The 26,572-nt window shown below is 45.9% G+C and overlaps 1 protein-coding gene across 4 annotated transcripts in view; it reads right to left on the bottom strand.

Annotated features, from left to right (window-relative positions):
• STAT3 (signal transducer and activator of transcription 3) overlaps positions 1-20,536 on the bottom strand; it is a 43,445-nt gene extending 22,909 nt beyond the window's left edge. For 2 of the 4 annotated variants that reach the window (XM_033168938.1, XM_033168940.1), the window contains exon 1: positions 1,755-1,882. In XM_033168938.1, coding sequence (XP_033024829.1) covers positions 1,755-1,882 — 128 coding nt within the window. Of the gene's footprint in view, positions 1-1,754; positions 1,905-11,681; positions 12,017-20,417 lie in introns of those variants that run through there. The other 2 variants (XM_033168937.1, XM_033168939.1) reach the window with 2 other exon arrangements.
• Between the last annotated feature and the right edge of the window lie 6,036 nt (positions 20,537-26,572).

Here is a 26,572-nt window from a genome sequence, read left to right as displayed (position 1 = left end):
ATGGCATCAACGTGCAAGGTTTTGGCTTTTGGGGAAGGATCTTTGGGATTGTACATTAGCCCCCCCAGTGCCTGCTCCTGATGGAGCCACCCAGGCAGAGCTAAATGCAGCTGCTGCAGCAAGACGCAAAGAAACGCAGGAAGGCAAAATTGAGCAGATACTAGGAAAATTTAGGGTGTCTGATTGCAAGGGTGCTAGAACACCCATGGAAGCAAGTTTCATAAAAGATTCCCAAGTCGGGGATAAAGCTGTTTTTGAAAGCCCCGAAGTCTTCCAGTCTGCTTTGGGAAGTTTGTTATACTTATCCCAGTGGACTCGACCAGACATAGCTTTTGCAGTCAATTTGCTGAGCAGAGAAGCTTCAGAACCTAGTGTCCATGCCTGGAACGGTATGAAAAGAGCGTTAAGATACCTGCATGACACTAAAGATTTCCGTCTCAAGCTGTCAGCATAGGGTGAGCCAAAACTTACGTGCTACACAGACAGTGATTGGGCCAATTTGGAAGATCGGAAATCTATATCTGGTTCAGTGGTAAAATTTGGAAATTCTCTGATTGGTTGGAGGTCGAAAAAACAGAGTCTAATCGCACTCTCCTCCACCGAAGCCGAGTTTAGTGCTCTATCCAATTTGTGCAGAGAGGTAGAGTTCTACAAATGTTTAGTACAAGAAATCTACGGTGTTTGTGATTTACCCATTGTCATCTGGGAAGACAATTAACCTTGTCTAAAATTGGCGGAGTCAGCGCAATTTAAGGCCAGAACAAAGCATTTGGATATCAGGTTTTAAAATGTGTGCCAAAGTGTTCAATTAGGATTGGTGAAACTCAGCTATTGTCCGAGTACTGCAAATTTAGCTGATGGTTTCACAAAACCGTTAACCTTTCAAAGACATGAGGAGTTTTGTAAAGGATTATCTCTTGTATAAGTTGACGTACTTGTTTTCCACAGTGAGCCAGCGCGAGAGGGGGTGTGGAGAGTATCAGAGCCTAAAGAGTTAAGTGCTCTGCTGTGATGCACTGGTCACTGTGTGGGTAGTACACATATGGGTTTTTGGTCTTTGTCTGTGTGTGCTGTTTTCTTGGTTTCGTTTTCACCGACTGGAGCAGTCATGGAACTGAGCACTCCGGGAAAAGATTTATTGTTTTTGTAAATAAACTCAGCTACTTAAGAAGACAATGCTTCTGTGAATTATTGCTGTGCTGCCTTGGCAGTTACACACAAGCTTTTGCTGTGGGGCTTTGAACTCTGCTAATAGCCAGGAGTGGGCAGGCACAGAAAGCAAAGCAACGCAACGCAAGCCTGCCAGACCCTGGTAAACGCTACAGATTGTGGAACACCCAATTTCACAATCTAGCACTTCTCAGTGGCTGAAAAGCTCCCTCTTTCATGCTGATGGGGTAGCATTAGGACTCTATAGAGATGGGGACCTTGCTTCAGTGGTGACCCTCCACCACTAAAAAACCTCTTAGCTTGATCATGCATATGGGGGTCAATTTGCATAGTGCAATACGTGCATGGCCACGTTCTGGGTCTCCAAGAAGAGAGAGGTTGAGCACCCCTGGACCAACCAACTAAAGAATGGAATTTTCCCTGTGCAACAAAAATCATTTTCATCAGAACACCCCCTTTTAGTTTTTCCTATGTCGATTTGCAGAGCTCTGGCATTAGGAAAGGATCTCACTCAAAGCCAGCCAGTCAATTTCTCTGTGTGGGTGTACACAGGCACAAATACTGAGAAAAGTACAAAGGCTCACCAGTCCTGGCTCTCTATCCAGGGTGCAAGGAACTGCCGCAGCTCCATCGGAAAGCTGTCGCTGTAGAGCTGGTGGAGCTGCTCCAAATACCGGGTGTCCAGCTGCTGCAGCTGGTTCCACTGTGCCATCTTGGCCACTGACTCTGGAAACCTAGGAACAAACAGAATATATATATATACTGGTATATATTTTACAAGCAAGTTGGTGTGTCGGAATACGTTGCACGGATCCGCCATAGGACCCACATTTATTTAATTGTTTAATGAAGTTTTCGGGAACTACTTTTGGTATTACTACGCGCGAAAGTAAGAATGAATAGTTTGGTTCACCAATGAGATTAATCCGCCTTTATTTTGTAGTTCCGGTCATGTTCAAAGTTATTAATGAGCGTTAAACTTGCTTCCCGCCTTTTTAGAGGGCAGCAACAGTGATTTTATTGGTTGAGGCATTGATCATGATGTCACCTTTGTTCCTAAATAAAAGGCTGAGGCTCCCCGCTTAGGCACGTTCAGTTTGGGTTAGTCGACGACGTTCTTTCCGTTCTGTTTTAGTTGAAGTCAAGTTTAGTTTAAGGGTATTAGGAGCGGGCTGGATGGGTTGGATGGGTTTTTCCTTTAGTTAGAGTTAGATCGCGGAAGATCATTCGGTTTAGCTTTAGTTAGGTTTCTTTTAGGTTTAGCCTAGGGCTAGGTTTGCGGAAGATATTTCGGTTTTAGTTTATTTAGTTAGCCTCGCGGAAGATTGGGCGCGCAGGGACTTTGAGCTTAGGAGAACTTAGCTTAGGGGACGAGCCTACGCGGGTTCTGCCAAAGCCACTAAAGATATAACCGGTGTCTGTCTTTCTTTGGGGCAAAAGGGGAGTAAAAGGTTTAAGGTAAAATTTTTAATTTTCCTTGAGTTAATCTACCTATTCAGATTCAGGGTATCTTCTATTTCTCGAGGCAATATTTTGGTTAGAAGGCAACTAAGAACTCATGCACCTTCGGAGTCATTACCCGGCTTACTCAGTTTCCTTCGGATTGTGAGACTTGGCCGGCGCCCGTGCTCAAAAGCACGCGGAACGCTGGCCGCTTTCCCCGCTACTGGTACCTCGTGCATGAGCAGTCCAAGTTTGTGCACGAGGAGCTCCAGCACCCAAACCCCGACATTGGTGCACCATGTTATTTCCACCAAGATGGGACACTTCCTTTAAGATCCATAAACTGCAATTGCAAACCAACCTAAACTTAAAACAGAAAGGGTTTCTAAATAAATAAAGAAATAAAGAAATAGACAGACATTCCTATTAGTGATTCATAAATGCATTTTTCATGTCAAGTTAAACTACATCCAGTTCTTTCTCTCAGAGTTTAGGTGTGGGGAAACTTGGGCCTGGGGGGCTAAATGTAGCCCCTCTCACTGGTCCTTGGGACTCTTCCTGGCCACGCCCCCTCAGTAGCCCTGCTCTGTACAGAGTGCTTCCCCTGCCAGAATGGGTCCTTGCACTATGACAATATATTTTCCTTGTTTTGATGGAGGATGGAAAGGGAGATGTGTGTAAGACTTGGGCCAGAACACTCCCGCAGAGATCCTCCATAGGCTGAACTGGTGCAGGATGCCGCCGAAAATCACGTCTGCGCATGTCCGCGGTGCTGGAAATTGCTTCTGCGCATGCCCAGACGCCGAAAATCGCGCCTGTGCAGACACAATTTCAGGCATCTGGGCATGCGGAGAAGCGATTTCTGGAGCTGCGGAAGAGAGTCCCTCCGCTGTGCTGTGCTGTGCTGTGCTGGTTTGCCACAGTGCGCGGGGACTCACCGAGTGGGTGGCTCAGTTCAGGGGAGGCTCGTGGGCCGGTTAAATGGCCTCCGTGGGCCACTTCCGGCCCATGGGCCTTAGGTTGCTGACCCCTGCTCTACTGTATCTAGATAAATGTCCCTTCCATTGTTTCTAACCACTTTTGTCTTAGAATCACCCAGTGCTGGCTTGTGGCTCCTGGAAGGTTCTGCAAAAACTCTCAGGTGGAAAAAGATGCCCCTCCCCTGTCCTAGTGGCTCAGAATGATTAGTTCAAGGAAAGTATGAAACCAAACCGTGGCTTCTTAACACATCAGCATGACGTCCTGCTTAATCTTTACTTGGTAGGGGGTTTCTTAGTGGTGGTGGGAGTGTGCCAATTTATACATTGTTGCATTCTCCTTCCTTTCCTATTCTTCTCGGTGCTAATGTCTGTGAAGTAATTACCACAGATATGGTGTACGTTTCCCCAGAAGCATCGTAAGAGGTTAATTTGTACTACATTGTATCTGATACAGCTATCTGGTGCGCAAATCTGAAAACAACAGAAAGAAGCCACGCGAGCCTCCGAGAAATGGAAAATTACTGTATGCCTTCAAGAAGTGTCTGACTAGATAATAATAAACACATTTGATTATTTGCATCCCAGAATTCACTTTCTTTAGCACAGAATTATCAGTGCAGAATTTTGGAGGCTGTCTCTGCATGTTGCTCTGTTTATACAATGTATAAAGCAGGGGGTGTTATTGGGTTGTTTTTATTTTGTTTATACAGGGTGAGTCTTTTAAAAGAGGCCTCGTGGAACATGTGTACTCTGTATCCTTGGGGCCTCTTTTAAAGGACTCACCCTGTATATATGGTGGTTTTTATGTTGATCTTTTCTGTGAACTGCCCTTAGACCTCCAGGTATAGGGTGGTATATAAATAATGATAAGAAGAAGAAGAAGAAGAAGAAGAAGAAGAAGAAGAAGAAGAAGAAGAAGAAGAAGAAGAAGAAGACATATGAGGTGGGAAACACTAACAATAATCCATAGCCAGATGCACGAATAATCTTGATTCTCTCTACCCCTCCTGCTTTCCTGCATGCAAGATGACTAAGGCTGCAATCTCATATCCACTTTCCTGGGAGTAATCCCCACTGAATTTAAAGTGGACATACTTCTGAATACAGATATACAGATGTGCACTGCAAAAATTCCTTTGCTGGGTTAGGCCACTTAGCTCAACACTCATTTTCAAGAGTGACCAGCCAGATCCCATAGGAAGCGCATGGGTTGAGCAGAATGTAACAGCCATGCCCTGTTCCTGGCTGCCAACAATCAAGAGGTACCGTATTTTCCGGCATATAAGACGACTGGGCGTATAAGACGACCCCCAACTTTTCCAGTTAAAATATAGAGTTTGAGATATACTTGACCGCAGATTTTCCACCCGGTGTATAAGACGACCCCCGACTTTTGAGAAGATTTTCCTGGATTAAAAAGTAGTCTTATACGCCAGAATATACAGTACATTGCCTCTATTCATGGAGTCTCCATTTGGTTTACCAAGGCTAATACTTACTCACAGGCCTCTCTTTCATAAATTGGGACTTTTGTTTTTAGTGGTTTCTTAGTGATCAGGGACTGTCCCCTTGCCCTGATGCAGCAAGCAGGTTCCCTTCCTCCCGACGCAAATCAGATTTGCTGCATCCAGCGGCCACTTCCCTCTAACGAAGGAAACAAGCCAAGGCAGCACACAGGAAACCCCGTTTTGCTTCAAAGAACAAATTGGGGACTTGTGGCAAGGCAACGCGGAATGATCGCAATTGCTTCAGAAAGCAGAACTTGGTGTAGAAGAAAACCAAGATCATGACACATGCGGAACAAGCAAATATTTGCCAAACCAACTGTGATAAAGAGCAGAGTTGCGTGAACTCCACTAGGGAAATCCCAAATGCTTGACCTCTGGAATTACTGGAGTAATTCAAGGTGAGTCTGAACTGCTAGGCCTGATAGAGATCTCAGCCTAACATAGCCTTTCCTCCAATCTCCAGACTCCCAACTATTACCAAACCCACTCAGAATGGCCAACGCTTAGGAAGGATTGGAGTTGGTAATCCAAAATTTACAGGGTGGTATTCAACTAATTTCATTCAAATTACCCACCGAAACTGATGGAACATGACTGTTAGTTGCATTAATTACAACAGGTCTACTCTGAGTAAAACTGAATACCATCCTTGGAAGGCACCAGATTTGGAAACCATGTTAAAGTGTTATCAAATTGTTTAGGTGGCCTCTATAACATTTTTTCCCCTAATTCCTTTGACTGGTGCTACAAAGTTTCATGGAAGCTGTCAATATATGTTCCATTTTGGACAGCTTTCTGTTCCACCCCTGTTTTGGTAGCAGAACATTTTTCACCCAGAGCTATTTTTAATATTTGTGGTATGTCACCGGTGGCGTTCCCTCCTGCCTCCTTCTTGTATGTGTGAAAATAAAAATAACATTTATACCACACATTGTCCTCTGACTCTTGGCAGGTTTTTGTGTGTCAGTTTTTAAGTGCACAACATATGCTCAACTTTTATATGCCTGGTAGTCGCCATAGCTTTTAAACTGGAATCACAACTGACTGAGAGCAAGGGAGCTCATGTGGTCCCATTCACTCTCTCACCCAAACTCCACGATCAGAATACTATCTAGACTCGTCTCCATGTACCCTAAAAAGACACACATGCTGCAGAAAGTAAGCAGCAGAGAGGATTCCTCAAAGCAAGCCATGCCACAACCATCAGCAAGCCATGCCAACCACCAGCTAAACTGGTGACTGGGAGCGGCTGCCGAGACCACATAACACCGGTCCTGAAATACCTACATTGGCTCCCAGTATGTTTCTGAGCACAATTCAAAGTGTTGGTGATGACCTTTAAAGCCCTAAACAGCCTCAGCCCAGTATATACCTGAAGGAGTGTCTCCACCCCCATAATTCAGGCCGGAAACTGAGGTCTAGCTCTAAAGGCCTTCTGGCAGTTCCCTCCCTGCGAGATGTGAGTTTACAGGGAACCAGGCAGAGGGCCTTTTCGGTAGTGGCGCCCGCCCTGTGGAACGCCCTCCCATCAGATGTCAAGGAAATGAAACAACTACCTGACTTTTAGAAGACATCTGAAGGCAGCCCTGTTTGGGGAAGTTTTTAATGTTTGATTTTTTATTGCGCTTTTAATTCTGTTGGGAGCCACCCAGAGTGGCTGGTGAAACCCAGCCAGATGGGTGAAGCACAATTAATTAATTAATTGTTAAGGGTCAAGTAAAAGACACAGCACCAAACCCCCCCAGGTCTGAGGCCTGGAAATAATTTTGTCATCAAGAAACATAGGCAACGCAGTTCTCTCTTCCGCTTTGCATGGCAGGCAGCTCAAGTAGTCCTGCTACAACTTTCCGCTTCTCTTCTGCAAGCTGATTAAGGAAGCCGCCCACTGCCATCACCAAAAGGGCAAATAAAACAAATCAAAGACAAAACTAATTGTTGACCGACACACATAGCCAGACAACAATGAAAAGAGTTTAGAGAAACACTGGGGGGGGGAGGAGACAGGTGTATGTGTATAGGTACTGAAAAGATATATGCAGAAATGAGTGTGTGTATTCCTAAATGGCACTGCCTCATCGACTGCCAGCATTGTCAATCAACACAAAAAGTGAGTGACCAAACAGCTGCCCCAGGATACTAATCAGGAATCATACCATGGTGGATGGAGCCAAAATGGGGCCACTAGAAAGCAAGAGAGAAATATAATGTTTGTGGGCACACAGAGGTTTGCAGAAGTTTATCTATTTTTGAGGCTGTTCTTTTAAATTGAAGGGGAAACCAAAGCCAGTACTGTAGCTGCAAAATGTCAAGGGTGTCAGTTTGAAAAATAAATGGGAAATCAGAGTGTAACGGGGTGGGGGTGGGGCACTCTGTTTCATAACACAAGAGAGAACACTGTTGGAAAAGGTGCCTGACAGCCACCCCCATTATAAGTGATGACAAACTGAAGCGTTGTTCAAGGCTCAACTTGCCCTCTCCTCATTTAAACCCCACAACAACCCTGTGAGGTAGGTGAAGCTGAGAGGCAGTGACTGGCCCAAGGTCACTCAGGGGATTTGAACCCAAGTCCCCCAGGTCCAAGTGCTACACTCTTAACCACTACGCTCTATATTTAGCATTTATGGAGCTCACTTCAAGTGTTCAAACAGCCCAACATATTTTCTCTCAGTTTCTCAACAAGTTAGGTCAGCGTTATTATTTCTGAAAGCTAGATGGTGTCGAGGTGGAATCTGAACCGGAGATTTCCCAGGAGCTAAGCAAACAGGCTTGTGCTCCTTACCCAAAAAGACATAAAATGTTCCAAGTGTGTGTATTTAACTCTTTTTACCTCACACTTCAGAACAACGGCACGAAATTCGGTGAGGTAACAAACCTAGTCTTGTTTTCAAAGGGAGGCGGCATTAGGTGGGCATCCCATACTGAGGCTTCTCTGAAGAAGGTAAACATAGGCAGGTCTCAGGGCATGGCTTGAGGGCAAATGATACTGCTGCCTTGCTGAAGCTAACCATATTTTGAGCATTTGGCCTGTGCCTGGATGGGAGACAACTGAGGAGCCTCACGTATGCCGCCTTGAGTTCCATGAAAGAAGAGAAACAGGAGGGGGCAGGGTTTTCTGTGCCTAATTTTAGTTCAGAATACCTGTGGATCTAGCCTGGTATTGTCCACTCTGACTGGCAGCAGCTTTCCAGGGCACCTGTTTCCCCCCTTTTAACTGGAAATGCCAGGGATTCAACCTGACACCTTGTAAAGGCCAAGCAGATGCACTACCGAGGAAGCCACAACCCTTCCTCCCCAGGAATATATATATATATATATATATATATATATATATATATATATATATATATATATAGTCTCTGTACCATTTACATTCCCCACACGGAGAATCTCACGAGAGGATGCCAGCCAGAGTTCTCTCGAGTTCAGATTTCTAAAGATGTCTTTCTCCTCTGTGGCAGCTAAAGTCAGCCTGGAGGTGGACCCCGTCCTGGTAACACTCCCACGAAGTCTGGGTCCCGTGGTAGGTATTACTGCCCATTGGGACTGGTAGGCTGGAAGGCAGGGAGACCAGCAGTAGACATAGCCCAGGCATGGGCAAACTCCAGCCCTCCAGATATTTGGGACTACAATTCCCATCATCCCTGACCACTGGTCCTGTTAGCTAGGGATGATGGGAATTGCAGTCCCGAACATCTGGAGGGCCAGAGTTTGCCTATGCCTGACATAGCCCATGTCAAGCACAGCCACCCACTGACTGCTTGCAAGTAAGAAGACAGGCAGGTGAGGGCCAGCTGAGAAGTGGGGGGAGGGCAATGCCCCATTGTGCAGCTGTATGTTGTTGCAACAGCCAACTGTGGAAACAGGCAGAGGAGCATGGTAAACGCAGGACATGATAGAAGTTTGTGGGTGGTGGTGGGGGGAGAGATGCATGGAGGCTACATGCTGGAAGTCCTGGGTTAGGGCAGAACCATATGGGGAAATAAGGGGAAAATATACTGCTGTGACACTCTTAAAAATGTTTTTAAAGAGGTGGCAATGAAGTATAATGAACCACCTGGTTCACAAAAGCCTGAGCATCACCCCCCCACACACACACCTGTGGTTGGGTTGGAGAATGTGTAGGGGACAGTCACAAAAGAGCTGGCATGCAAAGGGCTTTTAAAAAAGCTGAGAATTCTGAGATCATTTTAAAGTCTGTTCTTCTGATATTTTGTTCCATCAGATATTCCTTCCTAAATTAGTAGTTGGGGGAGGGGAGGAAATCTCAGCTGCCCAATGTAGTTTTTTAAAATTTATTTTAAATTGATTTATGAATTTATAACCCACGCTTCGAGCACGGCATATATTTACCATATTTTATTGTTGCAATCAGAAATGGTTGTGAGCCCCCTTATTTGTTTTGGTGTTACGTTTACATGCCACTTTTTCTCTCCAAGGAGCTCAAGGGGACACAAGGGGAGAGGCGGTAATTGACCCAAGGTCACCCAGTGAGTTCTATGACTTTGTGGGGATTTGAACCCTGGTCTCCCAGGTCCTAGTCCAACACTAACAATTGCACCACTCCAGCTTGAGTGATGCCAGGCTAACAAACAGGGGCAGTGGGTCTGGTGCCGTTGGTTTGTGGTCCTTCCTGAGATTACAAGCTCTGACTTTGAGTAAATACAGGAATATAGTGTCACAGATATAGAGAATGTGAGAGAGCAACTGAGAGGACAGTGTGTGTGTGTGTGTGTGTGTACAGAGACATATACAAGCACACATATAAACAAATAAATACACACAGACACACATCCTATCTTATATACATAAACATATACGTAAATATTTTTCTTTCATAGAAAAGTCTCGATTCCTGTTCTCTTTCTCTCTCTGTAGCATCAAAAAATCTGAAAAACGCAGCCTGTGTGTGGTTGTAGCCTTCATTCTCAGGCGGAAAAAAACCCAAACCCCAGGAATTACTAATTATGGAATATAAGCAAAAAGTCCAGAGTTACAAGAACAGGGAGGAGTTTTAAGGTGCCATTAAGAGTTCATAGTAGCACTAACCATTATTGGCTCAAATAAATAGCATTTGGGACTGACCCAACACCTTTGCCTCTTGCTTTTCAGAGTTACACAAGGAAGAAAAGAAAAAAGAGAGAGGCTGATATACATTTTAAAAAACCCCACAGGATTGTATAGAAATAATGTGCGTGTGTGGCATTTTGAATACTTGTAAAAAAGCGCAACATAAGGCAATTATGCAATTACTTCCTCCAGTACAGCAGTTTTTTGCAATGATGATTTCATTTTGGCTAGCCTGCTCCTCCTGTCAAGTTACAAATTAAAACGAGCAGAGGTGACAAGGTAAGAAGATACAGGATCACTTGGCACGTATTCAAGTGACAAAATGCCCTTAACACAACCACATTCGTAAAATGGCAGCATTGCTTGGAAAATTATTTGACAGGTCATGGTTTCGGTAAGTGTCCTCTGGTTTCAATTTATGCAGGTAACTGACTTAAAAAGAGCCGCTATTCTCAAACGCCCATGGAAGGCCATATTTTGCATTTGTGGGTCTGGAGTGACAAAATAATTCTTGCCTAATTTGCAAGTTATCAGCCACAGAGTAAATTGCTTGCATCTGTTCTGGACAGAAGCCATAGTCAACCCCCATAAACTAATTAATCTGCTGAATTGCAAAAAAGATGCTATGCAAATAACAAGTAACTTCATTTGTTTGTTTGTATTAAGATGCCAACAGATTTTGGCTGGCCTTGGCTGCTTAACAAGATACATTATTTCAGTTACCCATAATGTATTTGTTTTAAAAGTTTGTCTGGCTTTATCTGTGCTTTAATAATTATTTTTTGTGTGTTTGTTTTTTTAATTGTTCTGCAGATTTTAGCTGGGTTAGCTGAATTTTATTTGTACACCACTTTAGGGAGCTCTTTGATTAAGTGGCTTATAAAGACACTGCTTTCGACTGCAGTATTCTGGATATTTCCGGGATATTCCGGACATATGGCAACCCTAAGTTTTCATCCTCTTCATTTAAACCGCACAACAACCCTTTGAGGTAGTTTAGACTAAAAGTGAGTGTTTGGCCCAAGGTTCCCCAGTGAGCTTCATAACTGAGTGGAGGTTCGAACCCTGGTCTCCCAAGTCTTAATCAGACACTCTCACCATTACACCAAACAGACGCTCCTCCACACATACCTCCTAGGAAGTAAACAAACTAGCACATCCATTTTTCAGTTCTAGTTTTCTAGTTACGGAATTAAAATATTTCCATTTAAATAAATTTCTTGTATACTGTATAGCCAAAGGCTTTTACAATGGACGACAGGTCGTCCAGAATTAAAATGAGATAGCTGTTCTTTTTTTAAAAAAGAAAAGAAATTCCCCACCAGCTCTTTGCTGTGGTGCGATTCACGCCAGCACCTCATTCCATCACATCTGCAGAACAGACCTGAAGGACTTTTGGCAAACCTACCATATTCACCGAGTCACGTTTACTTTCACCCACATTCAAAAAGCCCCCTCGGAGCATGAAACAAAACGAAACTCACAGGACACCCCTCCCACAACAACACTGTACCTTTACAGTCCTGACCGGTAAGCACGGGATGAATTCTCAATCTCTGTACTCATTCGCCCCCAAAGCCAGCCTCCAGCAACTCCCTTGGAAAGCAGGAAAGGGGCTTACGGGAAATGCAGGAGGCAGACTCTGCTGGGAACTGCCCCAGAGACAAGGAAGTTGCCTTCGGATTTGTTCCACGCACAAGTCATTTGGAAGCTAGCAATGAAGCCCAGGAGGAAAGAACTGTTACTTGTCTGTTCCAATCTTTCAGTTTCCTGAGGGTCAAGAATCATTTGAAATAAGTCGGCAGCAGGGAAGGGAGAGGGTAGACATTTCAGTCTCAAAGAACAACCACCACCACGGCACAATTCAGAGCGGTCTTCTTTTTTCAAACCATGAATGGAAACTGAAAGAAGCCAGCAGTCTGCACAGTGGATCCGGAAATGCTTTTGATTCCACATTGCAAGCAGCAGACTCATCATGTTTGCACGAAAGCCAAGCTGGGCCGAGAGAAAGATTTTAAAGAAGCAGGACTTCCCCAGCCGGCTGAGGCTGATGGGATTTGTAGTGCAAAGTACTGGGAGGCTGGGGAAAGGCTGGTGGCACATAGCCAATCCATAATATAAATTCTCTTGAGTGGCTCACAAAACAAATACAACTATTAAAATACCGTATCAAACAAAAACGATTAAAATCTAAAAGCGCAATTAAGACACTTCACTTGCCATGTTTTATTTTGTTTTAAATATATATATATGCATGAAATTTGTCCCTTGTCTGGTTTGGATGTAACACAGCAAGAACATGCATAGGTACAGGTGCCTAGGGGAAAAAACTGACTGCTTCATTACTCCCCTGGTTCTGATGCTGTCAGGCTACCCAGAGCAAAGCCGTGATTTGGCTCAGTGCTGCATGTGAATCCAAGTGGCTCCAAGGTACTTAGTTAACTGCCCATGGTTTGTTTGGAGGAGACAAACCATGAGTGCTGGTTTGGATGACACACTGAGCCAAACAATGGCTTAGTCCAGCCAGGTAGTTCAGCGGCAGGACTGTGGGGTGGAGGGTAGTGAAGTGGTTGCAATTGCTCACTAAGCTATGGTTTGGGCTTAGCATTACAGCCGTACTTTGGATCCCAAACGCCTTGCGAGTTGAACGTTTCGGCTCCCGAATGCTGCAAAACCGGAAGTGAGTGTTCCGGTTTGCAAATGTTATTTGGAACCCAAACATCCGACGGGGCTTCCGAACGTTTTGGAAGTCAAACAGACCTCCGGAACGCATTCCGTTCAACTTCTGAGGTACCACTGTATAAGCAAACGAGGCCAGTGAGCTAGAAGGTGTCCACAAAGATGGGATCCCCAAGACAAACACCACCTCTAACAGTGGCTACAGGCCGTGTGAGCTTTCTGCACGTGGTTGTTAATAATCTGAATCTGCAGGGGTCCCATCTGTCAACTTGCCCCATGCTTTTCTTCAAGCGGTTGAAGGAGCAGGATGAGGGAGGGTGCTGATAAATGTGAGATACAATAGGCTGCTGGACGAGATGGGCCATTGGCCTGCTGCAGCAGGACTCTTCATAGGCTTAAAAGAGAGAGAGAGAGAACAGAAACCAGATACACCAAGAAACAATTGAAAGCACTTCTGCACGTGGAGGAAAATAATGCAGCTTTGAATGCACTGGCCACTTCTCACTTTGAGAAACATTTCCTGTGCACATGGCTAGGGAACCACTAAAAGCAAAGTGCTGGGAGAGCCACAACAAGCAAAGAAAACTGAAAGCATTTGTTTCGAAATAAAGACGGCCACTGAACTTTCTGCCTCTCCTAGTTGAGTGACACTTCTCCACTCATTTGAAGGGATGGACTCTGGGATTCTCACCGTTTCTACGAGAAACATTATGACACACCTTTCTGAGCACCCTGGGAAACTCAGAATGCAAACTAAATACTGACATTTTGTCAAAGAAGATGCTACAGACTTGGATATCTATTCTGGAGAAGCCAAGACTTGAGGGGTGTGGTGGCTGCATCGTGAAATCGCTTCAGGTAATGAAGGAGTGCCATGACAAAGCCTTGTTCTCTCCGCCCCAGAGGGCAGGATTAGATTTTGGATTAACATTAAAAAGTTCTTCATGATTAGATCAGTCTGATGCTGGAAACTGTTGCCTGGCAGGTGGGCTGGCTCTCTCTCTCTCTCTCTCTCTCTCTCTCTCTCTCTGGAGATATTATCATAAATATTACAATTTATTACCCACCCTTCACCCTAAGGGGTCAGGCCATGGTGCAACAATTAAAATGCAATACTGATATTAAAACAAAGTATTGCACAACATTAAAAGCAGTTCGAAACCACCTACAATCACAGAAACAAGCTGGGTCCTAAAAAATAAGACATAAAAAGGTAAAGGTAAAGGACCCCTGACAGTTAATTCCAGTCACAAACGACTCTGGGGTTGCAGTGCTCATCTTGCTTTACTGGCGGAGGGAGCCGACATTTGTCTGCAGACAGTTTTTCCGGGTCATGTGGCCAGCATGACTAAGCCTCTTCTGGCGAAACCAGAGCAGGGCACGGAAATGCCATTTACCTTCCCGCCAGAGTGGTACCTATTTATCTACTTGCACTTTGACGTGCTTTTGAGCTGCTAGGTTGGCAGGAGCTGGGACCAAGCAACGGGAGCTCACCCCGTCACGGGGATTCGAACAGCCGATCTTCTGATCGGCAAGCCCCAGGCTCAGTGGTTTAGACCACAGTGCCATCCGCGTCCCTAAAAATAAGACATGTCGAGTGTCAAAAGCCACAGTGAAGAGGCATGTCTTCAGCATTCACCAAAAGCTCCATACTGAAGGTGCCAGACACACACCTGTGGGGAAGGAAGTTCTACAAATGAGGAGCTGCCACAGAAAATGCCCTCTCCTGGCCTGTCAGCCTGAGTTCTTCAATCAGCGGCTTGGCAGTCACCTATTCATAGAATAATAGAACTGTATGATTGGAAGGTACCCATAGATTTACCAAGCCCAACACCCTGCGATGCAGGAATCCTGCCCACAGATGTCCCTGGGTGGGCTCGAACCACCAACCTTCTGGTTAAGAGCCAAGCATACTGACCCACTGCGCCACCTGAGATACAGGACACTCTAGCTCTGAACATCCTGTAGGGTGCAGGGTGTGTGTGGACTTGAAGGCACTCTCCAACTCTACGAGTTAGGTAGAATAAAGCAGTGCATGGAATGCGAGGGGCAGGGAGACACTGAGTGCAAAAGCACTTCACCTGCCGAAAACCCTCCGCTGCCGCCATTAAGAAGCAGAGGTTCTCCTGTTAATTAGAGCTTAATTTGGACTAAAGTACAGGCGCGTGCTAGAAGAGATAAGATCACAAATGGCGGAACAAACCAACTGCAAGGATTTAAGGTTTGAGATAAGACTTCATTTGGGGCAAAAGACTGGGGGTGGGGGGAGCTTACAGTTTCTTTATTTAAAGTTTTCTTCTCCACATTTATGATTTGGCAACTGTCCTCTGAATGTTAGTTCAAATTATATTTGTTCAAGCAAGGATGGAAGAAATAGGATTACTGTATAAACATGGAATATAACACCAAATGTAACTGTGTGTGTAAAAAAAGGGGGAAAGGGAGGGAAGCTCTACTTTGTAAAAGGTTTACGATGGAAACTTAGAGCTGACTCTTCCCCATCCTTTATTATTTATGAAGTGAATAATGCTAAGAGGACATGGAATTTTATTTTATTGGAAGTATAATTGCTCATATATCTTCAGCAGGAAGGAAGGATGAAAGGAATCTGTGAACTGCCAAGTGGCTGCTAAGGTTCTTTATTGAATCATCTGCAGTTCGACAGACTGCTCTTCTTCACAGGCTAAGAAGAAAAATGGTGACAACAATTTATTTACTGGGACAGAGTCACTTTTGCAGCTGTTGTTAAAAGTTCTCGGTGGAAAACAACGAAGCATGGGACGGAGCAATGGAGAAATTTCTGAAACAACAATGGAATATCAGCTCTGCCAATGGCATGACGGATAACAGCAACATTCAGAGGAAAGAAAGACATAACATCTTACAAGGACAGGAAGAAACACCATGGACAAAATAATTGCCACACAAAGCAAGAATAAGGATATAGCTTGAGTTCCTCACTTGCCGTTTTATAAATCATTTAATGTGCCAACACAAATAAAAGTTATTAATATTGCTGTTGTTGTATAAGGGATTATCATTATGACTGGAATGTAATTGAAACTAATAAGATTTTGGAACGCAGAAATAAAGAAAATCATCAAACCATCAAATCTATCACCCAGGGGCCACTTTAACTAAATTATATAATTCGGTACCCAGTATTAGAATGATTGGTATTAATAAATGTATAATAAATTGGCATTGTTATAATGAGGCTATTATTGGACTTTAATTGAAAACTAATAAAAATGTATTACAAAAGAAAAAGAAAAACCATACAGCACCAAAACAGACAATAAAATTTGTGATATTACTATGCAAAAAATACAAAAAAATTAGTTGGGGGTAGGTAAGGGATGGGGGCACGGACTCCCTGGGTGCATTCCATGGGTCACTGGACCCCTAATTAGGAACCACTGGGCTAAGATAAATTTAATTATTGTAAAGATATGTTATTTTGCTGCATTTTATACATGTGCATTTTAAAGAAGACCTAACAGATATCTGTTTGCAGGATTATCACATGACGTATGGGGCAAAAGCTTTTGGTTTAACTCAAGGGCCTCACTTCAACTGGCCAAAATTCTTTACTACAACAGACATGCCTCTGACAAAGGACTCATCAGAAATCCTGACTTCCAAGCAGGACCAGTTCTTAATAGCTGGCACTGTGTCAGACTTTTAAAAGCCAGATTTGACACACTGAGTGCCCCCCCACCGGTCAAATAAATGCTCTCATTTCCATTTATTTTGGGGAAAGAATTAAAATGAAAGCAAAGTTGTTTTGCATGTGTGACCTTTAACAAGTTTCAATTTGTTCCACATAGCCAAGGGCTTTGTGCTGGATCATGATGGATTATTACGCTTACAGAATAGCTGTCCTGATCTTTATAACCAAGCTCCTGTATAAGATGTCGCTTCTTTCGCACCTTGGGTTCTATAAACTCAGTCCAGAGACAAACACTGCACTGTGGTTTTGACATTGGAGACGCCAGCTGGGAGAACAGCAGCAACAGGAGTCAGCCAGGAATCATAAAACTGACTTACTGCAAACCAGAAGGGGGTGGGGAAGCGAGGGAGAAAGAGACAGAGAAAGAATACTGGTTCGCAGCAAACACCTCACAGTCAACAACATGGAAGTCAGGGCACTGGAACATCAATATCAGACCTTCTAGGTGTCCCTTTTTTCCGGGGACAGTCCCAGATTTACAGAAGCCAACCCAGTTTCTGATTTGATCCTGGAATGTCCCACTTTTCCTTAGGACGTCCCTATTTTCATAGGAGAAATGTTGGAGGGTATGCGATCTCTAAGCCAAGGAGATAAGTAACTGTACAACCTATTTACAAGACATCTGAAGGCAGGCCTGTATAGGGAAGTTTTAAAACATTTATATATATGTTGGAAGCCGCCCAGAGTGGCTGGGGAACCCAGTCAGATGGGTGGGGTATAAATAATAAATTATTACTATTATTATGGAATAGGATGTTCCCATTTTCATCGGGAAAACATTGGAGTGTATGCGACATTACTGCATCTTTTAAGTGCCCAGATAAGTTGAAAACAGCAGGACATTCCTGCTTCTTTGCAAGATCTTAGCCTATGCTTCTGCTCTTCACTTCCATTTCCCTGTGGTTATCCTGGAGGACAGAACAAGAAATATGCCCCAATGCCTAAACCAGGGACAGTGGCCCTCCAGGGTCTGTTGCACTACAACTCCCATCAACCCCAGCTAGCATGGTCAATGGTACAGGATGATGATAAAGCTTGGAGCCAACAGACTTCTTAAAGGCCACAGGTTCCCCATCCCTTTTTAAGAAAGCAAGCACCTTGCCGTAGGCAGGAGAAAGTGATCATCGCTTAACCTGCCCCCTCAATTAAATAGCCATTGTAATGTCTATACAGGGGATACTTGGGTCAGATAAACTAATTGGGGGGGGGGAACCTGCCTGTGCAACCCACAGTCAAAAGAGCAAGCTCCTTCTTCAGCCACTTCCCTAGCCATGCAAGAACCCCCCTGAGAGATCTGAATGCTCTGGGGAAGGAGCACATTCTTAAATTATTGCTAGAAGCTTCTTAAAGACAATTTGGGAATTTGCAAGTTCCAGCAGGCATCCCAGGCAACCTTGGAAGCAGCCAAGCAGGGGCGTTTCTAGCCCCTTGGCTGCCCAGGGCGGGAAGCCAAGAGGCACCCCTGGGGGCGGGGCATCGCGGCATGGCCGTGCGTCATGACATCATGACGCACGTGCACAGCGCGACACCCCACCCCGGGGATGCCGGGTGGTGGCTTCGGGAGTCTCTGCAGGCTACAGAGACTCCCGAAGCCGCCACCCGGCACCCCTTCGTGCCGCGGCTGCTCATGCCTCCGCAGGGGAAAAAAAGGGAAGCATAGCGGGCGCTTGAACGCTGGCTCGCGCCAAAAGAAGCAACCGAAAGGGGAGAACGCGCCCACTTTGCTTCCTTTTTTCTCCCCTTTCGGCTGCTTCTTTCGGCGCGAGCCAACGAGGAGGGGGCGTCACGCTTGTCGCTGGCATGACGCTCCCTCCTTGCTGGCCCACCCCTCGCACTGAAAAAAAGCCACTGGAAGGGGGGAAAGGCAGCATGCCCCAATTCGGGGCCCGCCCAGTGGGGCGGGGTACAGAGGAGCGGCCAAAGTGTCACCCCCCTCCCCTGGAACCTGGGCCGAGCTGCCCCCACCCCCTTGCTTCGCCCCTGCAGCCAAGCACCTCCTGTCCCCATCAAAACCTGGCAATGCAATCCAGAGCAAAAGCCGAAGTACCTCGAAAGTAGTGAAGGCCTTCCTTCTGAAACAGAAAGGTAAACATCGACAGAAGTTTCAAGGCCTCACTGCCAGATCGTAACCCTTGGACTGGCCAGCTTTGCAGCAGAGCTGCTTTTGCACCATAACGCAACCTCCCCCACACTTGGCCTACTGAGACACTTGTGCAAACAGAAGCTTCCTGTCAGCCTTTTTAAAAGTTTAGTGGTGTTTTTTTTTTGTTTGTTTTTTTGCTACACAACAGCGCCCAATTTAGCTAGCAACAGAATAAGTCAGTGAGAAGGGGGGGGGGGGTCAACCTCGCAAAACATCACTTCACTACAAAACCAGGTCAGAATCTCCCACAGCCCATTGGGAGGCTGGCTCCAGTTCTACTTTGTTTTTAAATCTGATTTTTATGAAGACTCAAGTTCAGGGACACTGTGTTTGTATTGCCAGATAAAGAAATGATGCGGGGAGGGGGGGGGTGAGAGAAGAGAGAAATAAAAATGGGGATTTCCCAATTTATAACTTCCAGCAACAGGGATACCACCCCCACAAAAAAGAGGCATGTGGATGTCAAGCCATGCCCCAACCCTTCCTTGTTTGTTGAATGATAGGAAGAACCAAGAACAATGCACCCCAGATAACACCGTATCAGCTAGCTCTGCATAGGTGACAGCTGCCATACACCGCTTGATTAAAAAAAAACCAAAAAACCTCAAAGCAGTTTTTAAAGAATGCCTTAAACCATTGTGCGTTCCCCCCCAAAGCATCCTGGGAACTGTAGTTTATAAGAGTGCTGAGAGTTGTCATGAGACACCCCTCCCCCCTCACATACACATTCGGCTCACAATCTCAGAGAGGTTTAACAATCAATCCTTCTTCCCAGAAAATTCCCGGAATTGACGCTCAACTCTCCTCACAACTTTCAGTCCTCTCAAGTCCTCTTACACTTCCCAGGATGCTTGGGCGGAAGGGGGAGGGGACCAGGACTGTTTAAATCGGTACAAAACCGCTTTAAATTCATAGTGCAGATGGGACCCTAGCTTTCAGCAGCCGTTTTCCTTGTAGTTGAGGGAACAGCATGGGTTTCCAACCCACCTGCAACAGCCCTACAATTATTCCGTTTCCCGCATCTCTCCAGACGCTCCCCGCATCTCTCCAGACGCTCCCCGCCACTGGGGCAGGGCCTGCAAAGTGTACCTAATAAATACTTCAGGGGCAATAACCTATATCAGGGGCGCGCGCAGACTAGTCCTCACACTTTTTGGAGGGAGCACGGAGAGCAAACAGACCCAACACCTTGAGTTAATCCGAAGTCCAGGAAACCGAACACGCATTAACACACACACACACACACACACCCCTTCTATACATGACGGCAGACTTCCCGGCTCCTTCAAGAGGCAACTTTCGCTCCCATGACCCACCACTCCTTCCAAGGCTCATAGAGCTGGCACGATAAAGCAGACCTCCACCAGCACGCACGAAGCCACCTCTTCCCCGCAACCAAGATGAGCCACTTCTCAGCCTCTTCCTCCCACCTACTTGCTCTTTCCTAGCCGCTCGCCGACCCCATCCTGACTAAAGCATTTCTGCCTACTCGGCCTTTGATTCCCCAAGGGAAGCATTTGTTCCTCGGAGCAGCGCCTCGCCCCCAGCTGTCACCCTTCAAGCGGCGGATGGAGCGGACACTCTGCACATGCTTAGAGGTAACCTCTACCTGAGCCGCGGCGGAGCCCTTCCGCCCCAAAGCGAGGCTCCGGCACGTCCGGCTCGCCCCCCCCCCCCGGTGCCTCCCGGCCTACCTTGCAGACCGCCCTGCGCCCCTTGCCCACTGCTGGGACCGATCCGGCCTCTTCCCGTCGCCGCGCTCTTAGCCCTGCCCCAGCTGCTGGCTGCGAGCCTGACCCCGCCCCCTCCCTCTCGCCCGCGCGCCCCTAGTTGTCGACACTTTCCGCCGCCGACCAATCGCCGGCGAGCTCCGCGAGTCCCTTCGCCGGGAGGCGCCTCTGTTAGCCAATCAGCGCGGGACTCTGCTTTCATTATTCATCCGGCTGTTCCACGCTTGGCTTCCTCCTCCCGCCGCTCTGCTGGAAACCCAGCTGAGTTCCGGGCAGCGCGTGACGTCGCCGCCGCCGCCGCCGCCGCCGCTGTTGTCTTTCTCCTGAGCGGGAGGGAGTGTTCGCTTCAGCCCCAGCTCTTGCGCTTCTCCCAGTGGGCGGGGGCGGGGGCGGGAGCTCTCAGCGGGGATGCTGCAGGGCTGCTTGCTTGTAGGCAGGGTGAAGTGGGGGATTGCTGGGTCACCTTCCCCTAGTGGGCTCAGCCCTCTCCCCTGCCCTGCCCTGCTCAGCAAAGAGAAGTCGAGCCCGCCTTTCCTCTCCCAGTGCTGACAGAGAGTCTTGACAGGAGGAAGCCACAGCAGCTGCTATCTCTGCCTACTCCTGCCAGGAGGGCGACTGCCTAGTTGCAAGGAGCCTCCATCAGCTGGTCGTTTGGCCCAGACTCTCCCCTACCTCTTTGCTTGCCTTCTCTCTTGGTGAAGCAGTAGGTATGGGGGGGGGGGAGAGATAGGAGTTACTGGGACCCAGCCCCTCCGCTGTGTGTGCCACCCAGAAGAAAATGGCAAGTGAGCAAGGAGGAAGATTAGGAGGCTGGTATTTGCATGGCACTGGAGGAGACTCTTGAGAGTCCCATGGACTGCAAGAAGATCAAACCTATCCATTCTTAAAGAAATCAGCCTTGAGTGCTCACTAGAAGGACATATCCTGAAGTTGAGGCTCCAGTACTTTGGCCACCTCATGAGAAGGGAAGACTCCCTGGAAAAGACCCTGATGTTGGGAAAGATGGAGGGCACAAGGAGAAGGGGACGACAGAGGATGAGATGGTTGGACAGTGTTCTCGAAGCTACTAACATGAGTTTGGCCAAACTGCGAGAGGCAGTGAAGGATAGGCGTGCCTGGCGTGCTCTGGTCCATGGGGTCACGAAGAGTTGGACATGACTGAACGACTGAACAACAACAACAATTTGCATGAGTAGCTGCCACAGCTGGTTCTACCATTGGACAGTGTGATGTATGTATCTTTAAGTGGGGAATGAGTGGAGAATCTCATTGTGCACACCTGTATCCCATTAGCTGGGATACAGGTATTTAAGCTGTACTCTATTCCCCTCCCCAGGACTCTCTCTTTACTCCCTCTCATCCTCCTTGTGGCGCAATGTCGCTGCTTTGTGTATTTGTTTAATAAACTATTGCTGCTGCCCAGTGAAGACTACTCCTCCTCATTGCCGAGGTCCAGAGTTTCCCTGAGAGACACTACATGGTGTCAGAAGTGGGATTCTTTTCGACCCCCGTGTCCTCTTGTGCTCCAAGGAAACCTGGCAGAGAAGTGGAGGATGTAAGAAAGCTTTAGGCAGTGCACCTGCTCGCCTGCAGAGGATGCTGTTACAATTGCAGAGATATCAGATGGAGGTGAAGTATGTGCCAGGGAAAGAAATGTACTTGGCAGACACATTATCTCGGGCCACGGTAGATCCTCCAGAGAGTGATGTGGAACCCATAGATGATGAGAAAGTAATATATGAAATAGGTGAAATAGTAATGCACCCTACAGGGGTAAGAGCTATACAGGAAGCAACAAAACAAGACATACAGTTACAGGAGGTGGCATCTTTAATATCACGTGGATGGCCACTGCATTTGAGAGATGTACCATCAGCAGCAAAAGCATTTTGGGCTGTAAAGGACTTGCTGCGCTGTCAGGATGGTGTGCTATATGTTGATGAAAGGGTGGTTATTCCCGTATCTCAAAGACGGACAGTCTTGGAGCAGCTTCATGAGTCACATCAGGGCATGCAAAGAACAAAAATGAGAGCAAAGACAATAATGTACTGGCCAGGTATGGGCAAGGAGATAGAAACATTCATAGAAAATTGTTCAATATGCGCGAGATGTGCACCAAAAAATCAAAAAGAACCTCTCATACCACATGAAATTCCAGAACTGCCCTGGGAAAAGTTGGGAGTAGATATTTTTGAGTACAGGATGCAACCGTTTCTGCTGGTAATAGATTATTTCTCAAAATACCCGGAACTGGTGGGTCTCCCAGATAAAACAGCAGGAGCAGTAATTAGTAGACTGAAAGCAGTGTTTGCGAGGCATGGTATTCCAAGGATAGTTATCACTGATAACATGCCATTTGCAAGTCAGGAGTTCCAGCAATTTGCCCAAGGCTGGGGGTTTGAACAGCGCTTCAGTAGTCCAGGATACCCACAGTCAAATGGAATGGTGGAAAGGGCAATACAGTCCATAAAACTACTCCTAAAAAAGGCAGAGCAAACACACAAAGAACCCCAATTAGCATTATTGGAGTATCGTAACACACCGGTGACTGGATTGGAATACTCTCCTGCTCAGTTGTTGATGGGTAGAGTTCTGAGGAGTAAGTTGCCAGTGACTGAGGAAGTGTTACGGCCTAAAATACCTGTGGGGGCGAGGGAGAGCCTCAAAAGGAACCAAGAACGGCAAAAGTATTTTTATGATAGCACTGCGAGGCCACTTAGGCCATTGGAAGAGGGAGATCCAGTATGGTTTGAGTCAACAGAAGGGTGGTCCCCAGCGGTAGTCACAAGAAAGTGTGATCAGCCACGTACATACCGGGTAGTCACTTCATCAGGACGGGTGTATAGGCGTAACAGGCGAAGAATAAGGCCTAGGAGTGTACAAACTGAGGAGGGAAGAGGTAGACTGATTGAGAATAGTAAAGAAAGGCAAAGAGATAATAATGGAGAAGGAATTGGGAGAATACCTGATGCGCAAATAGATGCAAGGCAACCCAGGTATGTGACCTCATATGGCAGGTGTGTGTATATGCCTCAAAGATATATGTCATGACCTTGGTTTTAATATGTCTGTTTATCATTGTAATTTTAATATGTCTGTTTATCATTGTAATTTTGATTTGTTTTAATTTCTGTGTAAAAGGGAGATGTGATGTATGTATCTTTAAGTGGGGAATGAGTGGAGAATCTCATTGTGCACACCTGTATCCCATTAGCTGGGATACAGGTATTTAAGCTGTACTCTATTCCCCTCCCCAGGACTCTCTCTTTACTCCCTCTCATCCTCCTTGTGGCGCAATGTCGCTGCTTTGTGTATTTGTTTAATAAACTATTGCTGCTGCCCAGTGAAGACTACTCCTCCTCATTGCCGAGGTCCAGAGTTTCCCTGAGAGACACTACAGACAGAGTGAGGTGGTTGCCTTAGGCAGCAGATCCTGGGAGGCAGGAAGTGGCAGTGAGGTGGTGAGAGGACACAGCTGTGGTGTTCTCTGCGGCCTTCCTTATATATTCATTTTTATTTCATAAATTTTATATACCTCTTGATTGTCGGAAAAAACAAAGTGGCTTACAAAAAAATAGAAAACAAAAAAAATCACTAAAACTTTTACAGCTATAATTTACGCGATACACAAAGTTAAAACCATAATAGACCGAAAACAAATTAAAACCCATATAAACTTTCCAAACATCTGAGTAAGGCTTGCCTAAATAATAATGTCTTCAGCAGGCACCAGAAAGAATACAGTGAATGCATCTACCAGGAGTTGTCAGTGTGGTGTCCTCAGATGTTGCACTCCGTTTACCATCTTTCCTTACTATTAGCCATACTGGTTGGGGTTGATGGGAGTTGCAGTCCCACATCATCTGGAGGATACCATATTGACCAAACGTGCTTTAAGCTAACCTGCTGCCCTCAGGTGCAGTGGAAGGCTCTGTCCTGTCTGCAGCACTCATTGGGCTGTTATGGGGAAATTTTTATTCCCCTCCTAGGTTTTCTTTCCAGCCCATTGCCACCTCCAGGTGTTGGTCTAACACCTCTATAGCCCTTCCTAAGTCAAATGGGACACAGAGATGGAGCTCGGTGTCATCTGCATATTGAATATCATTCCTGGAAACCAATCAGGTAAGTCATCAGTGCTCCTGAAAAGCCTGCAGCATGGAAGTTTGGTGTCAGTCCTATAGGACATTGTTCCATAGAGATGAGGCAGGCCACCAAAAGGACTTCTAATGGCTACCTTCATTACTGATCTATGTAGTGGGCATACCAGGACAGCCTCTGAAGCAGATCTTAAGGTGTGGGCTGGTTGGTATAGGTGTGGGTGATCCAGTAAATAGCTCGGGCCCAAACTTAAAAGTCAAAACCAGCAATTTGAACTGGGCTCGGTAATTTGTTGTTGTTGTTGTTGTGTAACAATAATCACCCTTTGACTTTCATGGGAAAATGAGTGTCTAGCTTCTGCCCTTTGAGTCTGTCTCTGTATGAGTTGAAGGTGGCAGCATTGCTACTGCTGAGTATGCTACGAAGCAGAAAGTCCCAAACCTCCTTGAGGTGTGTTGGTGGTTGGCATTAGCCGGTCCTCCTAAGGTGCTATGTGACCTCTGCAGCTGACCCTGGGAAGGGATGAGTGCTGTTAGTGCACAGGTGGTGTGTACACCAGAAGGAAAAACACATTTGGTCTGGATTAATGAGTTCTGCGTTGCGTAGCAAAGGTTGTTGGAAAGCTCACTTGTTCACCTTTGTCCCTGTTGTGCCAATTTCCTCTTTTTTGTGTGTTTCTCTGTTTCGTGTAACTCATTTTCTTGATTGGCTTACAAACCAACAATTTCTGAAACCCGTTTTTGTTACATGTACTGAATTCTTTTCATACATGACACAAAAACAAAAAACAAAAGGAAACTGGATTGTTGTTGTTAAAATAATTTATACACTTCGGGAAATTGCAGTCAAACATAACTATGCATACATACTAGTTGGTGCATGAAGGGTTTAAGACAACAGAGTTCCTAGACTCAGCTAGGTCATGCCCCTTACCCCCATGAGGGAGGGAGTGAAGCTGCTTCTCTTTCTGTTCCTCACCTCTCTCCGTGCCATGTAATCAACCAGGACGAATGTTTGAAACTATATGCTGTATTTTGCACCCAAAAGTAATCTACCTATGTTCTTTTTGCTGCTGCATGAAATAACACATGAACCGGACCTTTGGATTTAGTAAGTTAAGCAATTAAAACTTACTTAACTGTGGTCTGTAGAAGAAATGCGGAAGACCATTGTAATTTCGAGGAGTTAGGTGATATGTCTCTTTCCCTTTAACATCCCCCCTTTTTTAATATAATTTGGTATAATTTGTGTTTCACACACCTGTGGCAGGGGTTTCCTGGGTCTCCTGTGTTCTAAATGCTGATTGGATATCCAGTGAGTGGGAGACTCTCAACTGCTCTGCATTAGTCGCACCCAGTGTCCTGGGCTGACCATGAGTAATGCCTGTTAACCAGGTGCACTCAATTACATCAAAGTTGGCTATAAAAGCTGTAGGCTGAAGGAACTGTGAACTTCTTCACAGATTGAGGTACCTGATGCTGTGAGATTGTTGGCCGGGGTCTTTCTCGCTGCTCTACCTGGGGCTCCGGATAGCTGAAGGGGAGATTGTGTGTAACTCCTGTCTGGTATGTTATAATTTGTGCTTTGTATGCCTGCTGTTATTTATTGCCCTTGCACAACTAAAGCATTGCTTTTCCTTCACCCACCAGCGAGCTTATTGGCTCCAGATCCAGAAAGAACCCTGCCCTTGGCAGAACACGGTCTGTTCATTGCTACAGGGGTAGAGAGAGGGGGCAGGTGATTTAAAGTAGATTAAACGGGATATGCAAAAAAGTTGAGCAACCTACTAGCAATAATGCTGTTTAATTCTGAGGTTGTTTTTAATCCTGCTGGGGTTTCTCCCCTGCTGGAGGGTTGTGCAAAGCCCCATATTTGGAATCTAGGTGCCCAGCTGATTCTTTTGTTAATTACTCACACACAGGTCAGGTCAATTTTCCTCTTACATGCACCACCTTTCATCTTGAGAAGAAGTGTCAATGCATTTCCCAAGCAGAAAAAGCCAACAGCAAAATAACAAGTAT

The sequence above is a fragment of the Lacerta agilis genome, chromosome 14 (assembly GCF_009819535.1).
Source record: "Lacerta agilis isolate rLacAgi1 chromosome 14, rLacAgi1.pri, whole genome shotgun sequence".
Lineage (NCBI taxonomy): Eukaryota > Metazoa > Chordata > Lepidosauria > Squamata > Lacertidae > Lacerta > Lacerta agilis.
This window is presented reverse-complemented; position numbering and strand designations above follow the sequence as displayed.